The sequence below is a fragment of the Maylandia zebra genome, linkage group LG11 (assembly GCF_041146795.1).
Source record: "Maylandia zebra isolate NMK-2024a linkage group LG11, Mzebra_GT3a, whole genome shotgun sequence".
In the NCBI taxonomy this organism is placed as follows: domain Eukaryota; kingdom Metazoa; phylum Chordata; class Actinopteri; order Cichliformes; family Cichlidae; genus Maylandia; species Maylandia zebra.
The window spans coordinates 29271186-29292419 of NC_135177.1; the positions used below are offsets into that span (position 1 = coordinate 29271186).

General features: G+C 37.0%; 1 protein-coding gene across 4 annotated transcripts; it reads right to left on the reverse strand.

Annotated features, from left to right (window-relative positions):
* Positions 1 to 809: 809 nt before the first annotated feature.
* On the reverse strand, positions 810 to 20132 carry LOC101475841 (sialic acid-binding Ig-like lectin 16). Of its 4 annotated transcripts, none has more exons than XM_076890159.1 (11): positions 20060 to 20132; positions 19595 to 19701; positions 8493 to 8885; positions 7915 to 8235; positions 7524 to 7781; positions 4850 to 5107; positions 3982 to 4266; positions 3607 to 3888; positions 3371 to 3476; positions 3210 to 3279; positions 810 to 2191 (listed from the first exon to the last, which is right to left on the reverse strand). In XM_076890159.1, the coding sequence occupies exons 2-11, from the start codon at positions 19653 to 19655 to the stop codon at positions 1850 to 1852; spliced, it is 2376 nt and encodes a 791-aa protein (XP_076746274.1). In that variant the 5' UTR covers positions 19656 to 19701; positions 20060 to 20132; the 3' UTR covers positions 810 to 1849. The 4 variants fall into 4 exon arrangements, with proteins under 4 accessions (XP_076746274.1, XP_076746275.1, XP_014263695.3 ...); XM_076890160.1 differs by lacking the exons at positions 7915 to 8235; positions 8493 to 8885 and adding exons at positions 18332 to 18652; positions 18912 to 19304; XM_014408209.3 differs by lacking the exons at positions 19595 to 19701; positions 20060 to 20132 and adding exons at positions 9159 to 9256; positions 9676 to 9746.
* Between the last annotated feature and the right edge of the window lie 1102 nt (positions 20133 to 21234).

Here is a 21234-nt window from a genome sequence, read left to right on the forward strand (position 1 = left end):
GGAGACAAACAGAAATCGACACCTTACACACACTCACACTCCCCAAACATACTCTACACCCCAGGTCCAGATACCCTCAACCCCGGAGAGACAATCGGCTCCTAGACCCAGGAGATGTTACCCTTTTCCCTGGGGTGGGGTCACGCAAGTAGTCCCTACCTGGGACCAGCTCCCCTGCTGACTCCAATGACTTCCACAAGCAGAGAAAGAGAGAGTAATGCATTGTGCTGAAAAATTATTAAATGATCTCAAGAGAAACTGCCTCTGCTTTCAAGGAGAAAACTTAAACAGGCACAAATTTTCAGCTCTAACTCCCATGTGCAGGAGTATTGCTACTGTGAATGAACGGAACGGAAAAAAACCCATCCACCCAAACATGTGGTAATAATGAGTATGCGCCGTTTTGTGTGTGTGTGTGTGTGTGTGTGTGTGCAGTGCTTGTCTGTGCCACAGATAGCTTTTATCAAAATGTGACGATTAGCAAAAGAGTGGGTGAAGGTGTGTCACTGTGGAGACGGGTGTCAGATTATTTTTAATCCGTGATACAAGTCCTGCATAAATGCGTCAAAGTTCCGCAAAGCCTCGCTTTGCCCATCACTACCACTAACCCACAGTCAGCAGGCAATATGATTGCAATACTTTGTAGTATTAGAATTTGCAATGGTATTTGTGTCTTTACTACTTTTGCTTAGACCAGTGGATCACAGTGACAGTTGGACAGTTGGTCCTTGGTGGAGTGTTGTGCAGACACTATCAGGAATTAGTCCAGCATAATTTAACATAAGGAATCAAAAAACAAATACAAAGTGTGATTTGTGCATGCTTACTAATTATTTACTAATTCAATTAGATATTAATTATTTAAATTAAAAAAGTTGAAGACATTTACACCACACAATGACACACAGAAAAAATACAAAGGATATGAAACAGGTGAGTAAAATATGGACCAGTTTTAACAGTTTACAATGTGCTTGTTTTACACAATTTAAATAGAGAAACAGACGTGTAGAAAATCTAACATTTTTTTTTTTTTTTTTTTTTACCTCACCAAGCAGGACCAGGCAAAATATACAAGCTGTCAGTGCAGAAGCACCAGGTTCACAGTCTCATGACAGACCACAAGATACAGTCTGACTTAAGGGTTTACTCTGCCCTCTGCTGGTGAGTGTAACAAATGTGCAGAGGGCATTTAACCTACAGTAGACATGTTTTATACTCAAAATTATTAATCTCATTAAGCTATGACAGAATGTCCAGAGAGAAAACCATCTCGGGAAGAATTTGTTGAGTAACATTTTCCCAGAATGAGAACAATATTGGCCATTAAAAAGTGCTCACCTGTTGGACGTTTCAAGCAAGTATTTATCCTTAAACAATCTAGGTACGTTAGTATTGCCACACCTGATAGGATTTGGCTCAGATTTTATGCCTGATGATCTTTGAGGCATAACACTCCTATTTAATGGGGACTGGGATGTAAACTAGGAGTACACTAGCTGTGATGCCCTGAGGCTTGGTTTGTGCCTGCTGTCTTCTCTTGGTCCTGACTGGGGGACCTTTTACATGTTAGGCAAATGTGTTCAGTCCAAAGAAGCACACTTACCCTTGCATAATAAAACATTTAAAATGTTACCTGAAAAAGTTATTAAACCAAAAACATGACAGCAAAATAACAGAGGGATTAGGAAATTATGTCCAAGTTCCAGTCCTTATTTTGCAGAGACGCAACTTTAAGACGCAGAGGTGTGGAGATGACAGTGTGAGAAAAATGGTTCAAAGTGGAATTATTCATACACAAAACCACCAGATCAAAGAACATTCATCCGAGGGAAACCCACAATGAAACTCAAATTTTGTCGATTACATCATTCACAGTGGAGTACACTGGCTCGTCTTCCTCTTTCTCCTTTTCTAGTTCAGACTGTTTCAGGTCCATCTCTGTCATCATCTCTTCCTGTTTGTCTTTTATTGCTTTCTTAATTTCAGCATACTCCGTCTTTGTGCTTTCTTGCTTTCTCTCTGACTTGCTGTTTCTTTTCAATAGGGAAAAATCAATGTCTGCATACTCCACTTCTTGCGGAGCACCGCTGATTTCAGGCACGTCTTTCTCTGCTGCCACACTTTCATCTTCAACTTCTTCTTGTGGGTTGGACTGATTGTCTTGTGTTTCCTGACCATCATATATGTGCTAGGTACAACGTAAATGATACAAGTCAATTACCAGCCTCCAAAAACCCAGTATTGCACATTAGATTGTGTCTATCTGGGTAATCTGCAATACTGCAATACTAATGTCAAAATCATGTCATGCAGTTCTTTCTTCTGTGGGTTGAAAATCAGGTTGATTCAAACCTAAATTACTTTTTCACAATGCTTACACATTCCTTACATTTTTCCATTAAGTTTAAGTTGTGGTGTTTGAAATAGCAGCAAGAAAGACAGAAATCATGGTGCTGACTGTACTATAAGACATACTATCTAACAGAAACTTCAATTTATGCATTTTTTTTGGTAAAACTCCTAATTAAAGATGAAAGTCTATTACATTGATTGTTTGATTAAAAATCTGATGTGGCTGTGTACAGAGGCAAAACTACAGAAATTCTGTCTTTATCCAACAAATTATGGACCTATATGTGGTTCAGCTTTCCTATGTTATAGTCCACAGTGTTTTCATGAAATAATCTTAATGAGAATAACTGGGATTATGTTGATTTATCTGTTTTCAGTGATTTAGGAGGATTATGCAAAACTTACCCTTTTGGGTAAATTTTTTGGGTAAAGAACCAATTAATTTTTGGTACTGATCTGTCCCTATTTTTTAAAATTGCAAAACTTTGAAGCAAATATAATCAAATATAATTTGATTATATTTGCATGTTGGAAATAAATTATATCTATCTAAAAAAAAAGATGAGTTTTCTTTTTCTCTGTCCTCTTTTATTGCATATATTTTCCTTAAGCAAATGCTGATGAATTAGACTGATAGAGGTTGGACGTAGTTCAAAGGCATCATGAATACACAGTAACCTACCTCCAGTACTTGTTTATCCTTGCAGATCTTTTAGTACGTTAAAACTATATAGAAAACCAAAAGACTAAATATGTATATTTCAGTAATGAGGATATTTGTGCACAATTAAATACTTTATAATTATGTAAAAAAAAATAATAATAAAAAAAAAAAGCTAAATGAACATAAATACCTGTGGATCGTCTTGACTTGTTACCATCTCCAAAGTCTCATCCAAATTTCCAGAATTCTTTGTTTTTTTTCTGAATAAAAGGGTTTTACATTATTAAAGTCAAGTGTAAATACATCTATTTAAAAAAAAAAACGAAAATATAATAAAAACAAGTGTCGTACCTTGAACATTTTTTAATCAAACAGCAAACAACTGCAGAAAGAACTACTCCAATCAAAAAGGCAATGATGATTTCTAAATATCCCACGTTCAAAACCGATGAGTCAGCTTTACTCAAATGGAACAACATGAAAAAGGTAATTTCAAAGATGCTTTCAATTATATACAGTCCAATTAATTGATTTTCTAATGTTTTTATAAATGCAAAGGTCTCACTTATGAAAATTAGAATACATACCCACTGTATCAGAGACACTTCGGATCATTAGATTTTTTTTTGCTTCTCCCTTTTCATTGTTGCTCACACATTCAACAGTGCTGTTGCCATAGTTTTTTACCTTTAGACTGACAGTGCTGTTGACTGTGTGATTTGACACAGTCGTTTTGATAGCGTACTCTTTGTGGTTTCCAAGGAGCGGCCATTTGATGGTAGGTAAAGGAAACCCTTCACTGATACACACACAGGTCAAAACCTCTGCTTGAAGCACACATTCAGAGACATCCTGGATCTTTGAAAACCCTGAAAACACATGACCAGAAATATAAACAAGGTGAGGTATGATTTTAAGTGTAAATATGAACTTCACATCAAACAACTGTACTATCTACTTACAAGACACAATCACACTGACAGATGATGTTACAGTTGTGTCTGGATGTGTTGCTGTGCAGGTGTAATATCCCGAATCTTCTGCTGTGACATTCTGGATGACAAGTGTAGCTGAGCCACTGTCATTTTGCAGGTCAGTGTAAGCTCCAGTATCTTTGCTGTTTGTTTTAGAGCTAAGGTCTCTCCACATGATAAGGGCTGGAGGAAAACTTTCAACACTGCAGGTCAGATTCAGAACATCTCCCTCCTTTATGATTGTATTCCCAGTGATTTGAGGTGTCCTTATATCTGTGGAGAACATTGCAGTAGTTTTTTTCAGAATGAAGAAAATAATTGAAATAAAATGGGAAAAAATAATAATCAGCTTAGTTGTCCCCTGTGGTAACAACCATCATAAAACTCTTCAAAAAGGTAAAGTCAAATTTGTCTCCAGATATTTTGCTGTACAGATGTATAGATATACAGTTCAGTGTATTCTTATCACATTTGGGATGACAAGCTGATCCAGTGTCATTGTGCAAATCAGTTTCATTGTAAAGGTCTGTGCTGTCAGTTAAGTGTCAGGACTGACAAAGCCATCCACCACTAGCAAATGTCAGTGTTGCTGTCTTTGACAGGAAGTTGTAAGCAAGGAACATAGACATTAACATAGATGCCAGATACTGTTGACAGCAATGCTAAGCATTACACCCAGAGCACAATGTGCCACAACTTTCAGTTAAGTTATTTTAAATAATAAGAAATGGTTTCCAATTGCTCTTTAATACATACATGTTGAGGCAGCTTGACATATTTAAAAGTGTCTGAATACAATATTTTTATTTACCTGAGTGAAAAAAGCTCTGTCTGAAGGATAAAATTGCTTACTCACACATCACTGTTATGTTGATGTTTTCCTGCAGGGTATTGTTCATATGCTTTGCTGTACAGACGTACTGTCCAGAATGTCCAGTTGTACCATTAATTATGTAGAGTGTGGCTGATCCAGTGTCATTGTGAAGGGTTATATCAGAACCAAGTTTAGACCACATAATCAGAGATGGAGGAAAACTTTCAACACTGCAGGTCAGATTCAGAACATCTCCCTCCTTTATGATTGTATACCCAATGATTTGAGGTGTCCTTATATCTGTGGGGCACATTACAGTAGTTTTTTTAGAAGGAAGAATCTAATTGAAATAAATAGGGAAAAAGTAAGACATAGATTAGTTGTTCCCCATGGTGATCCTAACCACCATCATAAAATCATTCAAACTGGTAAAGCCAAATTTGTCTTCAAATGTTTTGCTGTACAGATGTAAAAATGTACAGTCCACAATAGTCTTATCACATTCTAAATGACAAGTGTAGCTGATGCAGTGTTGTGCAGGTCAGTGTAATTTTCATTGTGAAGGTCTGTGCTTCCCTCATTAACAGTTATATTCCCAGTTATCTCGAGTTTCCTTTTATCTGTGGCACAGTTTTGGTTTATTAAGGAGGTAAAAAAGCACAAAGAATTATTGTAGTTTTTTTTTTTTTTAAAGAAAAGAAAACCAGTAATGGGAACAACGGCGTTACAAGTAACGGCGTTACTTTTTTCAGTAACGAGTAATCTGACTAATTACTATTCCTATTATTACAACGCCGTTACAGTTACTAACAAGAAAATGCGGTCCGTTACTATTTTTCAACAAACAGACAGTTGAAGCTGTGTTCAGCTTACCGCACCTTATTTCAGTTGCACGGAAGTAGCTGACTATGTAAGTAATCTGTGCACTACAGCTTTAAACAGCTGCGTGCGCTCCCGCGGATGGCATTCATGATCACTTTCTAGCACAACACCTGGAGCTAAGGGGGCAAAACAATGGCATGAGTGCTGCTGTTTGACTGAGGAAGAATTAAGTAGTCGTGGTAAGCCAATCACACGGCCACTTAAAGACAAAACAACAAGGTGATATATACCAGTTTTTAAACTGTGTTGATAGGCCACGTAAAACCAGAGTCATGATAAACAATATATACGTGTGTTTTTTCCTCAATAGTTTCGTCACGTTTACTGTCTAAGGACAGCGCTAGCAAGCACGCTCTGCTTATGAGCAAAAAACAAAACAGGGGAAGTTTTAGGAGTGATAGAGAGAGAGAGAGATAGAGAGAGAGAGAGCAGAAAAAGAGAGAGAGGGAGTTTTGAGATGTGAGAGATTTGTGACGTTTAGCGTGTTTGGGGTGTGTAGTTAATGTGTTTTCTTGTGTAGTTAGTGTGTAGTGTTGTGGATAGTTTTGTGTTGTGTGTCAGAACAATGAGGAGACTGCTGTCTCCAGGTAGAAACAGGAGTGATACACCTGCTGCTGTCAGACCTGCAGGTATCAGGCTGATGTTCTCCTTTATAGTGGACAGAAATTATTTTTGGAGTGGCACAAAATAATTTGTGTGGCATCTTATTGAATGCAGAACAGCTGATTGTTCTGTAAATAGTTTGAAATGGTTATTTAAAAAATCAAGGTAAAAGGTAAATGGATGCAAATAACTTTGTTGTTTGCAAAACTTGTGCATATGATTTTAAAACTGACAATTTATATTTGCATTTAAAGTTATGAAATATGATTCATTAAACATGTTTGTGGTTGTTACAGTAAAAATATAACTTTTTCTACTCTGATTTTATGTTATTTGTCTGATTTTAGATCAATTGTGTTTATACAGTATGTAAAAATGAAAACATGGCTGTAAATTCAGACACGTGAGGTTGTGCTGAAAAGGAAGATACCAAACAAGGCAAAGTAAATCGTTTTTAAAGGTAAAATGTGGAGGGAAAATCAAAAGTAGTTAAAAATGGCCAATTATACCCTGGACCCTGAGGGTTAAATGTTTTTTTTTTAAAGTAATGCAATAGTTACTTTTCAAGTAATTAATTACTTTTAGAATATTGTAACTCAGTTACTTTTTTGAAGAAGTAACTAGTAACTATAATTAATTACTTTTTCAAAGTAACTTGCCCAACATTGAACAAAACAGCCTGGTGGTAAATAAAAAGAAAACCTGAAACCCTGACACATACAACGAGTTGATTGGGATATTTGGCTCCATGTTAACAAAACATCTGGGAAGTAGGTACACAGACGGTGAGCTAGGTGACAAATCTCTGTTTGTCGACTATAATAAATGTTGTTGTCCTTGCTAGTTGGCTTCAGAAATAATGGCCAGTTTAACCTATTATTTGTACTCTATTAATGTGCAAGGTCAGTTAAGTGTTAGGACAAAGCCATCCACCATTAGCAGATGTCAGTGTTGCTGTCTGTGACAGGAAGTTATAAGCAATGAAGAAAGACATTAAGATAGATGCTGGAAGCTCATGACAGCAATGCTAAGCATTATATCCAAAGCACAATGTGCCTATTATTTTAAAATATAAGAAATGGGTTCCAGTGGCTCTTTAATACATAGATGTGGGACAGCTTCATATTTAAAAGTGTCTGACTACAGTTGTTTAATTTCTCTGAACTCATATTTTCAGATGACTAAGTGAAAAAAAAAAGCTCTGTCTAAAAGCACAAAGTTATTTACTTACATATCACTGTTATATTGATGTTTTCCTGCAGGATATTGTTCATATGTTTTGCTGTACAGACGTACTGTCCAGAATGTTCAGTTGTAGCATTAATTATAGAGAGTGTGGCTGATCCAGTGTCATTGTGCAGGGTTATATCAGAACCAAGTTTAGACCACATAATCAGAGATGGAGGAAAACTTTCAACACTGCAGATCAGGTTCAGAGTTTCACCCTCCTTCACGTTTGTGCCCCCAGTGATGTTAACTTCCTTAACATCTGTTACACAAAAATACAAATTACACAATAATGAAACTTCTCTTTTTCTCTTTCCAGCAAGACCAGTTGACCAAGAGAGCACACTGCTTTCAAAAGAATTCAGCATACAAAGTTATATAGTAAAAATACTCACGGTTTACTTTTAAAGTTGAACCCGCCTCCGTAATTTTTTCCCCAGCGAAGCGGATTTTACAGGTGACATTGGTGTTGTGGTGTTCAGCAGAGGAGTTGAAAGTCAGAGTTGAAATGTGTCTTTGTGTGAAAGCAGTTAGAGTTTTAGTCCTGAAAGAAGTACTGCTTCCTGTAATGTAAGATTCAGTCCCTCCTGCTCCACTCCATGTCCAGGTGATTTCAGGAACAGATCCAGAGCAGAGACCAGGAGCAACACAGGTCAGTGTGGCCTGCTGTCCCTCTGTCAGTGTGGGAATCTTAACTCTGGGTTTCTGACTAAGACCTAGTGGAAACATAGAACGTAAGAATAATCTGGTTAACTGCCTGAAGTTCATCAACTACTTATATTTTGGCTTAAATTATAGGAAATTATGTTAAACAGGTAGATGTGGAACATAAAGTGTTGTATTTCGTTCTAACAGCACACAGGGGTAAATAATAGGGAAAATCCCTTCATACTTGAGACAAAAATTAATAAATAAAGTAGCACAAAAACCAATATTTATTCTCAACATCCTTTTTTTGATGCAGTGTTTGTACCTTCAACTGAGACAGTTGTCCTTTGAATAGATGCAAATCCATCTTCTCTCCGATTCAGTTCACCATTAACTCTGATCCGATACAATCCAGAATCCGACTCTTTGAGATCATTAATGATGATGCTGCAGTTGTTCTGTCTTATATCAGGCTCTAAGAGTGACACACGTCCTTCAAAGCCATACTGAACGTGGATATTGTCTTTGCTGTGAAATATTATTTGATGATCATAGTCACATCTTGAATATGCTTCACATTTGTACCAAACTATATGTTTGGGTGTAAATCCAAAACCAGTAGCGAAAGAACACGGGATCACAACACAGAGTCCAGCCTCTGCTGTTAGTGTCTCACTAAGTGCGATGCAGTATTGTCCACTGCATTGTTGTGATGTGACTGTTAATACAAAGGAGGTAAAAAAAGAGGAAAAGAATATTTGGTTCATCTGAATAGTTGTATAATGCACAAGTCAGGTGACAGTGATCTTACTGATTTATGTGAACTTTAAATTCTGTTACATGAATTTATACTTATAATTTGATTGCATGTAAAAAAAAACACTTTTACTCTACACACACATACACACACACACACGCACACACACATAACCGCATAAAACAAAACACTAATAAAGCAGAATTAGAAGAATATAAAGAAGAAGACTCAAACCTGTTTCAGCACACACACTCAAAAGGATAGTCGCCCAGATCAGAACAAACATCCTGACTTGATTCTCGGCACGTTCAGTCTCTCCCTCCAGAGACAAACTTTATTGCAGCAAATGAAGTAAAGAGAGATTAGAACAAAGGAAATGCAACATTTTACGTCACACATCGCAATACAGGATGTTGCATGCTTGGTTATTCCATAGTTATGTACCAGTTTTACCGACTGTGCCAACACCACTACCCTAAAGTTTTTATGGTAAACACACACAAAGATCTGTTCTCAAAAGATTCAAAAGGTAAACAAAAGCACTATTACAAAACAAACTGTTAGAACTGCATGTTCTCTGTCGTATTCCATGTAACTTTAGGTCATCTGTATCATTTCATGAATTCAAGAAGTGGCTTCCGTCTAGCAAGTTTTTTGACCAGCACAGTTCACACTTTTATATAATCCTGCGGCTCATTTAGTGTTTTAAAATATATTTTCCACAAAAAACATTAAATGTTTGTTTTTTTACCTCTTTTCTCTGGTCTTTCACCACTCCTCTCTCCACCGTGATCTCAGCTGACCTTTATCCTTGAAGTTTCTCTTCCTCACTTCTCTTTTTTCTTTCTTCCTTCTTTTTACAACAGGATTTCAGGAAGTGTGAGTACATGTTCAAATTGAATTAGGGCAGACCCACTTTTATGAAGTTATTATTTTATATCGCACTATATATGCTCTAATAAAAAAACTCATCAAGTAATGAAAAAAACAAACCTTTTTAAAAACAACAAAAAGATGCTCCATGACTGAAACTTTATAAAGATAGGTTGTTGCTGAGCACTGGGACAAGTTAAGTAGGTTTATTTCTAGGTTTGTTAGATACAATGAATACAAAAACAGGTGCAAGAGAAAAAGAGAAAGAGGCAGGATATGTGAGAGTCTCGGACATCGACAGAAGTATTTTTTGAATGTTAAATTCATGAAATACTCTCTGTTTGGTTATGTTCCTTAGATTTTGGTTTCATTGGTTTGGTTTGGTTGCTAGTGTGATTGTTTATGTCTTCAATACTTACATAACAATAACTATTTTAATGGTTTTGGGTTTATGTTTTCTTTTGATTTGCCTTCTGTTTATTTTGTCTGTGAAGGTTCTCAGTCATCCAGGGCATTCTAGTCTAAGGAGCTTGGAAAGAAAGGCGTCTCGACTTCTTTAGCTTTTTGAAGACGTTTCACTTCTCATCCGAGAAGACTTTCCAGTTCTAAGAGCAAATGGTGGAGAGTCCCAGATTTTAAACCCTATGGGAGTGTCCCCCTGTTTTATGGGCGCCCTATTGATCCTCTACCTAATCAGACACGCTGTGGTCGCAGATTTTGAAGCTATCCTGATAACCTTATCCCACCAACGATGTGGAGATTCAACTTTTTTTTTTTTTTTAGATCCAATTAAAATCAAGCACTCAAAAAGATGCTCTGGAAAAAAGTAGAATTCTTGGAACTGAGTTTAATACATTGAATCACATGAACAGCAGGAAAAATACATACAGACATTTAGCAAGAGAATTACATAGCAGAAAGCAAGCAAAGCAGTACAGCCTCAAGCACAGACAGCAGAGCAACACAGAGATGGACAGAAAGAAGCAGCAGGAAGAAAGTGCTGGGGTGTCATCTGGTCCCCTAATATATAGTGACCAGTATCCCCGCCCCCTGCTGCTGGGTAACTTTCCCACTCGTCCTGAATCGTCCAGAGGCCAGTCAGGACCCTTTGGCTTTTTCTTATCACAATAGGTCATGACACGGTCAAACATCGCACATTAATCCTAATTATTATATCTTACACAGCAAGTGGCACAATCTTATCTTATACAATAGGTTACATGCATAAAATGGTGATTCTCATATATAAAAACACTTTATTGTAGGTTTACAGTGTGTGTGTGTGTGTGTGTGATTATATCATATGATATTTTATCATGACGTGTTCAAGATCTCTGCTACAGTGTTACTGTTTTGTCTGTGCTGCATGAAAAATGTTGAGTGTGTAGTTACCGGAGTTGGAGAGTGAGCTATTCAGGAGAACTCTCCCCTTACATTAACTGCCCTGTTACTGTACCACCTTAATACACCATGTGCTTAAGACTCTACGTGAAAGTTAAAATATATATGTTGAGTGCAGATAGATATACAGTGTATATAGTTATTTTGTTTTTTAGTATTGTGTATTTTCTAGTTGATTCTGTTGTTCTTTATATTCAAGCAGATTTGTATCTTCAACTTGTATCAGGTCTTTCTTAGTCGATTAGCTCCTGTTGCTTTTTTTTTTTTTTTTTTAATTTTGGCTTCTGTTTGATAGTGTGTGAGTTTGTTGTTCCCCAGTATCCTCTTATACTGTGTCTTCAATGTTGGGGTTGTTACTCAAAAAGTAATTTATTGCACATTGCTTGTTACATTTATTAAAAGTAATGCAGCACATTAGTTAACTACTTGTCAGAAAAAGTAATTTGTTATACTACTTGCTACATTACTTTTGCATTACTTAGCAATGATAAATATGCAGAGAAAGAAAAAGAACATATTATAATATGCAAATGCTGTTAAAGAACGTTCTGTGTAGAGTTCATGATGTGTGTGAATGATTTATAATGGGTTACATAATTTCACGAATATATATTTAGTGTTAAAAATGTCTTTATTTGAAATGTACATGTGTAAAGTGTAAGAGCTAGTTTTTCGTGACAACACCCTTAACGAGAGCACACAAGACTTTTCTATTCCCAAATAAAACATTAAAACTACACAACTTATACATGATCACACACTTGATTTGTCCATAGCTAGTTTTTAACCTGTGCCTTAAACAAGTTGAATGTTGAGCATTTTCTAATAAATTGAGGAAGACAGAACGGACGTTCTGCCCAAATGCTGTCCGTCTGTGGGGTAAGCTAAAGAAAAGCAACACAAGGATTTAAAGACGTCTTTTCAGGACAAGCAGTCAACAAGGTATTTGTCATTTGAGAAATGTTTTTATTTGTGTTTGGACTTAATACTTGTACTGTAAAGTTGCTAATTGGTTTGTACTATTCACTCTTGACCAGTTCTCACTGCGTACTGGCGATGGTGAAGCTAAGGAGGAGAGAAAGCCCAAGTAATAAATGCCCGTTTCAAAGAACCAACCTGTGTCTGTGTTGTCGTGAAGAGAACTACACAATAAATATGTGTTAATATAAATTAAACTGGGCAGATATCATTAAAAAGTATTTTAAATGTGCTATACTTGTAGGGTAGTGTGGACCAATTGAGAAGGACAAGAACTGAACTTTGAATCACAATAATCCTTCAAAATGTTCTTCTTAAAGTCATGATGACTGAATGCGACATCCTCATCTGTAATCTTACCTTCACTACTTTATGAAATGTTTATACATAAAATGAATATTGCATGGATTTGCACTACCATGAGTTGACCAACATGGCTGCTTCTTTCATGTTTCAACATTAGGGATCTGTGTATCAACTTTTTGACAACAATTCAGCTTTACTAAGAAGCCTCTAGAATAAGTTTTCTCATCATTACTATTTTTTGATCAAACAAATACTAAATGTCTACTTAATGTATACTAGTGTCTGTGTTTTAGGAAGAAACTCTCCTCCTGGCAGGGTTGTTGCATCACAGACTCAATCATATTCCCTTCAAAGAACAGAATTTTTTTTGTGCCAATTAAAATTCGTTAGCATTTTGTAAAAATCTGCATTACTAAAATTCTATTCTAATATAAAAAGAAAGAAAGAAAGATGTGTTGTTGTTTATGTAAAGGGAATACTTAAAGCGATTTTAGGTGTCCGCATTTTGCTCATTTGCTGGTTCATTATTAGATTTCGGATAACTAAAATAAGTTAAAAAGCTGTAATGTATTTAAAAAAAACATGGATTTTTAAAAATGTACATTGCTGCAGCACTTCTTCTCTAACAGCTTATAGTTTAATCATACACATGTGAGCCACAGTTCATGTATTAAGCAGTCCACAGGTTAATATACAATGACCTTAATCTTTTAAACATTACTTGTTTATTCCTCTTCTAATTCATCTGTTTTCAGTAAGTTTGTCTTTTGTGAAGATTATGCAAAAATTCTTTTACTGAATTTCAATGAACTTGCTTTCAGCTATGTGCATATTAAAGGAGCAAATGAATTTTGACATACAAATGGTAAATGGCCTGTATTTATATAGCGCTTTACTAGTCCCTAAGGACCCCAAAGCGCTTTACATATCCAGTCATCCACCCACTGGTGATGGCAAGCTACATTGTAGCCACAGCCACCCTGCGGCGCACTGACAGATGCGAGGCTGCCGGACACTGGCGCCACCGGGCCCTCTGACCACCACCAGTAGGCAAGGGGTGAAGTGTCTTGCCCAAGGACACAACGACCGAGACTGTCCAAGCCGGGGCTCGAACCGGCAACCTTCCGATTGCAAGGCAAACTCCCAACTCTTGAGCCACGATCGCCGAACGATACAAGTGGCCCTCTTTCTTTAAAATTACAGAACCTTGAAGCAGGATGAGCCCTTAAGGACAACAAAATACTGCAACTGTAATCTAGTCCCTGTTACTGTTTCCATTTCTGATTTCCCATCAGCATTATTTTTTTTATCATGACCTTGCTCTGTGACCACATAAATCTGATGATTTTGATGTATTTGAATTACACAGATTTTTTTTATTTTTTATTTTTTATTTTTTACAAAAGAATAGCCTGTACTACAAGCAATTTGTTCAGGAGCAGTGTTTGCTTTGAAAGAGAAAACACACATCCCTTTAGGGTTATGTCAGCAAGGGTATCCGGTGTAAAGATCTGCCAAATCAAACATCACATACGCCCCCTGAAGAAACCCCTTCTAAATGTGAGACTCTGTGAGTCTGTTTTTGCACATATCTTAAGGAATAACTGCCTGACACTTGTCCAAAAAAGCTGTAAAGTTCAACAGGTTTCACAACATTGTAAAGAAATGCAATTTTTCTAGCTGCCCACAGAGGTTGACAAATGTGCAAAAACCCCCATTAAGATAATAAAAACAGCTTTAACGATATACTTTTTATGTGCTCATTTTTAATCTAGCTTTTCAATTTAAAGGGTGTTAAAGAGAAATTACACATCAGTTATATGTAATAAACATACAAACTTACCAGGCAAACACAACATAAATGAAAATAAGCACAATTATGAGGACAGAAAAGTAAAGAGAAGTGCTGACAAATGATGAGCTGTAGTAAGAATAGAAGACTATAAATGTTAGGGTTAATGTGTTGTAGGTTGTCATTTAAAAAGCTAGAATGCTTTTGTTTGCTCCCTATGTAACCCACGCATATGAGTATGTGCACGACCTTCATAATGAGAAAAATCTGCCTTGAGAAGAACAGACTCAACTCAATGAAGGAAGCCACCTGGCGGGACAAGGTAACAACAACATCCTGGTAGGGCTGCACTCACATCGTATAACCACGCTTGCACAACACACTTTGTAAACATATATAGTAATTTGTCTTAGTTAACACAGCAACAAGCTTTATGAATATTCATGTGTGTAAACAATAAAAGCAACCTGCAGGGGGAAGCAAGTTGAAGTGGGTTGGAGACAACTGCTTCCCTCGCGGTGAGTGTAAACCAGAGCTCTGTGTGACCTCGTTCCTGAGTGAGTTTCTGTTTATCCAGCAGTATCAGAGGTGAAACTCTGACATTGATTTGCAGGTGTTTGCTTGGCAATACACTGAATATGTTAGTTAGCAATGGTAAGGAAGGAACAAGAGAAAACTGAGTGTCTGGTGTTTTTTGACTTGGGCACTGTGTTTTCCTGTGCCCATCTATGAGGGTGTAGCCCTATTTTCTCACCTGCTTCTCCCAGCAATTCAGTTCAATTCAATTTTATTTATACAGCGCCAAATCACAACAACAGTCGCCTCAAGGCACTTTATATTGTATAGTAGACCCTACAATAATACATGCAGAGACAAAACCCCAAACAATCATATGACCCCCTATGAGCAAGCACTTTGGCGACAGTGGGAAGGAAAAACTCATTTTAACAGGAAGAAACCTCCGGCAGAACCAGGCTCAGGGAGGGGCGGCCATCTGCTGCAGCCTTTCTCAGTGGTCTTCTGCAGCCAGTGATCCATCAATGGCAATCAGCAGAATGACATTTAAGACAAGCTCAGCCCTTCACTCTGTTGTCAGCTACCTCACGGTGGTACCCAGGCTTTCATGCTAGTTGTTGTTCATGTTTTTTAAATAAAACTTTTTTCTTTTTTTTTTAGAAAAGCAAACAAAACACCACATTTTCAAAAGGTTTGGCAGGTGTTTTCTCGTTTGTTTGTTTGGGTTTTTTGTATTACTTAAACATTAAGTGGTAATCCAATGAGTGCCAGCAGTGGCCCACAGCTCAAGTTTGAGACCCCTGATTTAAAAAGATTGTTGCCTCTAATTTGTACCTGTGGATGATTTCTTAGGAAAAGTTCAAGGTAGAGTTGTAAACTTTTTTTGTGTCATTTTCCAGGTGATATATTCATCTCTGTAATTATTCCTCTGCCTGACTTTCTGGATGTTTGGCTGCTAGTCTTTTCTTTTCATAATTTCTACCTTGTCATGCTGTCAAACTCAGTGCTGACATCATTGGATGATCATGCCGGCCTTCTCTGAGCCAATCAGCATCCGTTTTGTGTGCTATAAATCTTAGTGGTCTTCTGTTGTTCTGCCTTTCAGACTCCTTTGTTTACAATTTTAATGGACTCTATGTATAAGTTGAAATAAAAAGTGTAGTTTATTACATGTAAAACATTCCCTACAATGCAATGTAAAAAATAACAAAACAATAACAGACTGCCATTACAACAGCACAGCTTTCTGAAACTTGTGACTGGAAATCTGACGCCTGACTTTTCAGTTTATATGTTGTGCAAGAACATCATAATCTGGTGACACATCTGCTTTTTGCAGTGACATGTAGGTTCTCTCCTCCTGATGTAGGTTCACCTTTTTTCTTGAATTCCTTTGATGAGAAGAAACAGAACCTCATTATTGTCTAAAAGTCTTGACTGCATTCAAAGAGTCAAACAAAAACATAAACATACATGTGGAGAAACATACCAGAGGAACCATATGTAGGTTATGCAGAAGGCATTCAAAGTGAGAGATACACCAGCAACAATCCAGGGAAGAACTGTACTGTAAGAACCACAGTGTTTCACACGAGCTGCTCTAAGACAGAAGAGAACACATGCAAACACACATACACACCAAACACACACAGATAGATATAATAAATAATAAATAAATAATTTCCCCCAGGGATCAATAAAGTATTCTGATTCTGTCAGGGCTCTGTGTGCGGGCAGGCGGAAATGTGGATCCAAATGCAGGACTCCGAGACGAAATGTAACTAAAACCACAGCTTTTATTGCTGGCATGAAACAAAAACAAAAACAAAAACAAAAACAAACCAAACCAAACCAAACCAAACCAAACCAAACCAAACCATGAAACCAAGCAGGAACACACAGGCAGGGTCTGAGGGTACGACACGACACTGAGCACAGGAAAACACAGGGCTAATATACACAGGGTGGTAATCAGCGAATGGGCAACAGGAGGGAGACACAGCTGGGAGAGATCAGGGTTAACGAGACGGGGGAACCAAGCTGCACACACTAACATAAGACAAAGACTTTCACAATAAAACAGGAAACATGAATTACTAAACAAGCATGCAGACTTTACATTGAGAGACAGACAGACAGAGAATGACACATGGAACCTGAACTAAACTAAACGTGAGATATAACTGAGAACAAATCCTTAAGCACGGATAAACAGAAACAAGAAATAATAATCATCATCACTACGAGAATAAGAAAACAATCCATGAAGCAGAATTAAACCGAAATATAATAAACTCAAAATACTGGACCGTGACAGATTCTGATTAAAAATGTATATGATTATATATTGATATATATAAATTATGTTTCCTGGAGCCACAGCTGAGAAGCTAAACATCTCCCTGCAGGTTGCCAACCTCTGCTCTAAATTCATACTGTTGTGTAGCTACTGTAGATATCTCTGCACCGCTGACTGATGCGTAGTGTGCACAATGTTGTTGTGATATTTTGTTTATTGCAAATGTTTCCTTTGATTTGCACAGTTTGGATCTTTGAAAACTCTGAAAAGACATGATCAGAAATATAAACAACGTAATAACCAAGGTAAAATATGATTTTTAGTGAAATATTAACTTCACATTCAACATTGGTACGATGTACTGTCACATTCTGCATGACAAGTGTAGCTGAGACAGTGTTTTGCCCTCATTAACACTTATATTCCCATTGAGCTAAAGTTTCCATTTATCTGTGACACACATTCGGTTTATTAAGGAGGAAAAATATCTCAAATACTTAGTATATATATATATATATATATAAAGAAAAGAAAAGAAAAGAAAAAAAAAGAAAAAAAAGAAAACAGCCTGCTGGTAAATTAAAAGAAAACCTGAAACCCTGACACATACAACGAGTTGATCAGGATGTTTGGCTCCATGTTAACAAAACATCTGAGAGGTAGGTACACGGACGCTTGGCTAGGTGAAAAATGTCTATTTGTCAACTCTATAAATGAATGTTGCCCTTGCTAGTTGGCAAGATAAATATTACTACTTATTTGTACTTTATTAATGTGTAAGATCAGTTAAGTGTCAGGACAGAAAAAGCCATCCACCATTTTCACCTGACTGAAAAAAGCAGTTTACTTACACATCACTGTTATATCGATGTTTTCCTGCAGGATATTGTTCATATGCTTTGCTGTACAGACGTACTGTCCAGAATGTTCAGTTGTAGCATTAATTATGGAGAGTGTGGCTGATCCAGTGTCATTGTGCAGGGTTATATCAGAACCAAGTTTAGACCACATAATCAGAGATGGAGGAAAACTTTCAACACTGCAGGTCAGGTTCAGAGTTTCACCCTCCTTCACATTTGTGCCCCCAGTGATGTTAACTTCCTTAACATCTGTTACACAGAAATAAAAATGACATATTAATAAAACTTCTCTTTTTCTCTTTCCTGTAAGACCATCTGACTAAGAGAGCACACTGCTTTCAAAAGAATTCAGCATACAAAGTTATATAGTGAAAATACTCACAGTTTACTTTTAAAGTTGAACCCTCCTCCGTAGTTTTTTCTCCAGTGAAGCGGATTTTACAGGTGACATTGGTGTTGTGGTGTTCAGCAGAGGAGTTGAAAGTCAGAGTTGAAATGTGTCTTTGTGTGAAAGCAGTTAGAGTTTTAGTCCTGAAAGAAGTGCTGCTTCCTGTAATGTAAGATTCAGTCCCTCCTGCTCCTCTCCATGTCCAGGTGATTTCAGGAACAGATCCAGAGCAGAGACCAGGAGCAACACAGGTCAGTGTGGCCTGCTGTCCCTCAGTCAGTGTGGGAAGCTTAACTCTGGGTTTCTGACTAAGACCTAGTGGAAACATAGAACGTAAGAATAATCTGGTTAACTGCCTGAAGTTCATCAACTACTTATATTTTGGCTTAAATTATAGGAAATTATGTTAAGCAGGTAGATGTGGAACATAAAGTGTTGTATTTCGTTCTAACAGCACACAGGGGTAAATAAATGTGCAAAATCACTTTATACTTGAGACAAAAAATGAATAAATAAAGTAGCACAAAAACCAATATTTATTCTCAACATCCTTTTTTTGATGCAGTGTTTGTACCTTCAACTGAGACAGTTGTCTTTTGAATAGATGCAAATCCATCTCCTCTCCGATTCAGTTCACCATTAACTCTGATCCGATACAATCCAGAATCCGACTCTTTGAGATCATTAATGATGATGCTGCAGTTGTTCTGTCTTATATCAGGCTCTAAGAGTGACACACGTCCTTCAAAGCCATACTGAACACGGATATTGTTTTTGCTGTGAAATATTATTTCATCATCATAGATACAGCTTGAATATGCTTCACATTTGTACCAAACTATATGTTTGGGTGTAAATCCAACAGCAGTAGTGAAAGAACACGGGATCACAACACAGAGTCCAGCCTCTGCTGTTAGTGTCTCACTAAGTGTGATGCAGTATTCTCCAATGCATTGTTGTGATGTGCCTGTTATTACAAAGGAGGAGGTAAAAAAAAGAGGAAAAGAATATTTGGTTCATTTGAATCGTTGGATTAATTTATGATGAATTCTACTTCAATAATGAATACTTATAATCTGAATGCATTTCAAAAAAACACTTTTAATACTCACACACACACACACACACACACACACACACACACACACACACACACACACACACACACACACACACACACACACACCTGCACATATAACCGTATAAAACAAAAATGATAAAGCAGAATTACAAGATTAGAAACAAGAAGAATCAAACCTGTTTCAGCATTACTGACTCTTTTACACAAAAAGAAAGATGCCCAGATCAGAACAAACATCCTGACTTGATTCTCAGCACGTGCAGTCTCTCCCTCCAGTGAGAAACTTTATTGGAGCAAATGAAGTAAAGAGATATTAAGGGAATTCAACATCTTACATCACACATTGTAATAGAGGATGTGGCATGCTTGGTTATTCCGTAGTTATGTATGCCTACATCATTACCCTAAAGTTTTTCTGGTAAACAAAGATCTGTTCTCAAAAGATAAATGACCAAAGCAAAATATTTTTTACAGCTCAACAAAAGCACTAATACAATAAAAACTGTTACTACTGTACTGAACAGTGGATTCTCAAACTAACACATTTTTTGACCAGCACAGTCAACACCTTTATACAATATTGTTTAGTGTTTTAAAGATATTTTGAAAAAAACATTAAATGAATGTTTTTTTTTTTTTACCTCTTTTGTCTATTTCTTCTTCAGTCTTCTATCCACAGTGAAAGTCTGCTGACTTTTAATCTTCAAGCTTCTCCTTTTCCTTTCTTCCGTATTTTTACAGCAAGATTTCAGGAAGGGTGTGATACATTCAAACTGGATTACGACACATTCACTTTTATGAAGTTATCTGATGTGCACATAAGTGGTCCGCAGGTGCGCACAATAAAAGACGCGAACCAGATAAGAACGCGCGTTTGCGTAAATAGGATTTTCTGGTTGAGGACAGACATTTGTTTAGAACTCTTAAAGATGTCGAAGAAGCAAGCTCCTTTAAGCAATTACTTTGGTGTTCCTCCACCTCCAAAGAAATGTCAGAAGGAGCCCGAACCGCAAAAGAAGCGCGTATTCTAGGAAAAGTGGTTGCAGGAGGTGAACTGGCTTCAAACGAATGATGAACGCACAGAGATGTGGTGCAGAATATGCCGTGAAAATCCCAGCAGACAAAAACAGTGACTTTTATATGTACGCAAACGCACGTTGCAACTTCTTATCTGGTGCGCGTCTTTTATTTTGACAGCGAATGCGCACCACTTATGTGCACCCCTGTAACACTATATATGCTCTATATTATATAATAAAATAGTCATCATCAACTCATAATTACAAAAAAAACCCAAACTGAAAAAGTTTTTCAACTTTGAATTCATGTTTATTATTAAATATTCTCTGTTCGGTTATGTCTCTTTGGGTTTGTGGTTTTGAATTCTTAGCAAGCGGTTCAGATTTTCATTATTTCTCTGGAAATTATTTGCCTTTTTTTTAAATATAGTTTTAGGTTTCAGTCAGAGTCAGTTTGCATGTCCCTGCTTTCTGCTAAATTATTTTATCCCCCCCCCCCGTGATTTTTAGACCTGCATGTTGAAACAGTCTGCAGTGCAAACAAGCATAAAATCAGAAACTGATTGCAATGACATGGTCCTGGGTCTGTTTTCCAGTTTAGTTTATTTAAGTATTATAAATTCCTGGCTTGCCTAATGTTTATGTTGACTCTTGTATTTGTCCCTCTTACTCAATGCAGTTACCCTCTTAGGAGCTGCCTTGGTTTTATTCCCCTCTTTGTCTCAAGCCCGGTGCACTTAGTCTTTTCATGTGACTGTTTTCCCCCTTCAGTTATCTCACTTCCTGTTTTATTTTGG

Coding starts and splice junctions, on each gene's coding strand:
- LOC101475841 (XM_076890159.1), bottom strand. CDS start 19,655: ATGTTTGTTCTGATCTGGGCATCTTTCTTTTTGTGTAAAAGAGTCAGT. Junction 8,236..8,492: donor GACAACTGTCTCAGTTGAAG/GTACAAACACTG, acceptor TGTTTCCACTAG/GTCTTAGTCAGAAACCCAGA. Junction 3,889..3,981: donor TGTCAGTGTGATTGTGTCTT/GTAAGTAGATAG, acceptor ATGTGTTTTCAG/GGTTTTCAAAGATCCAGGAT.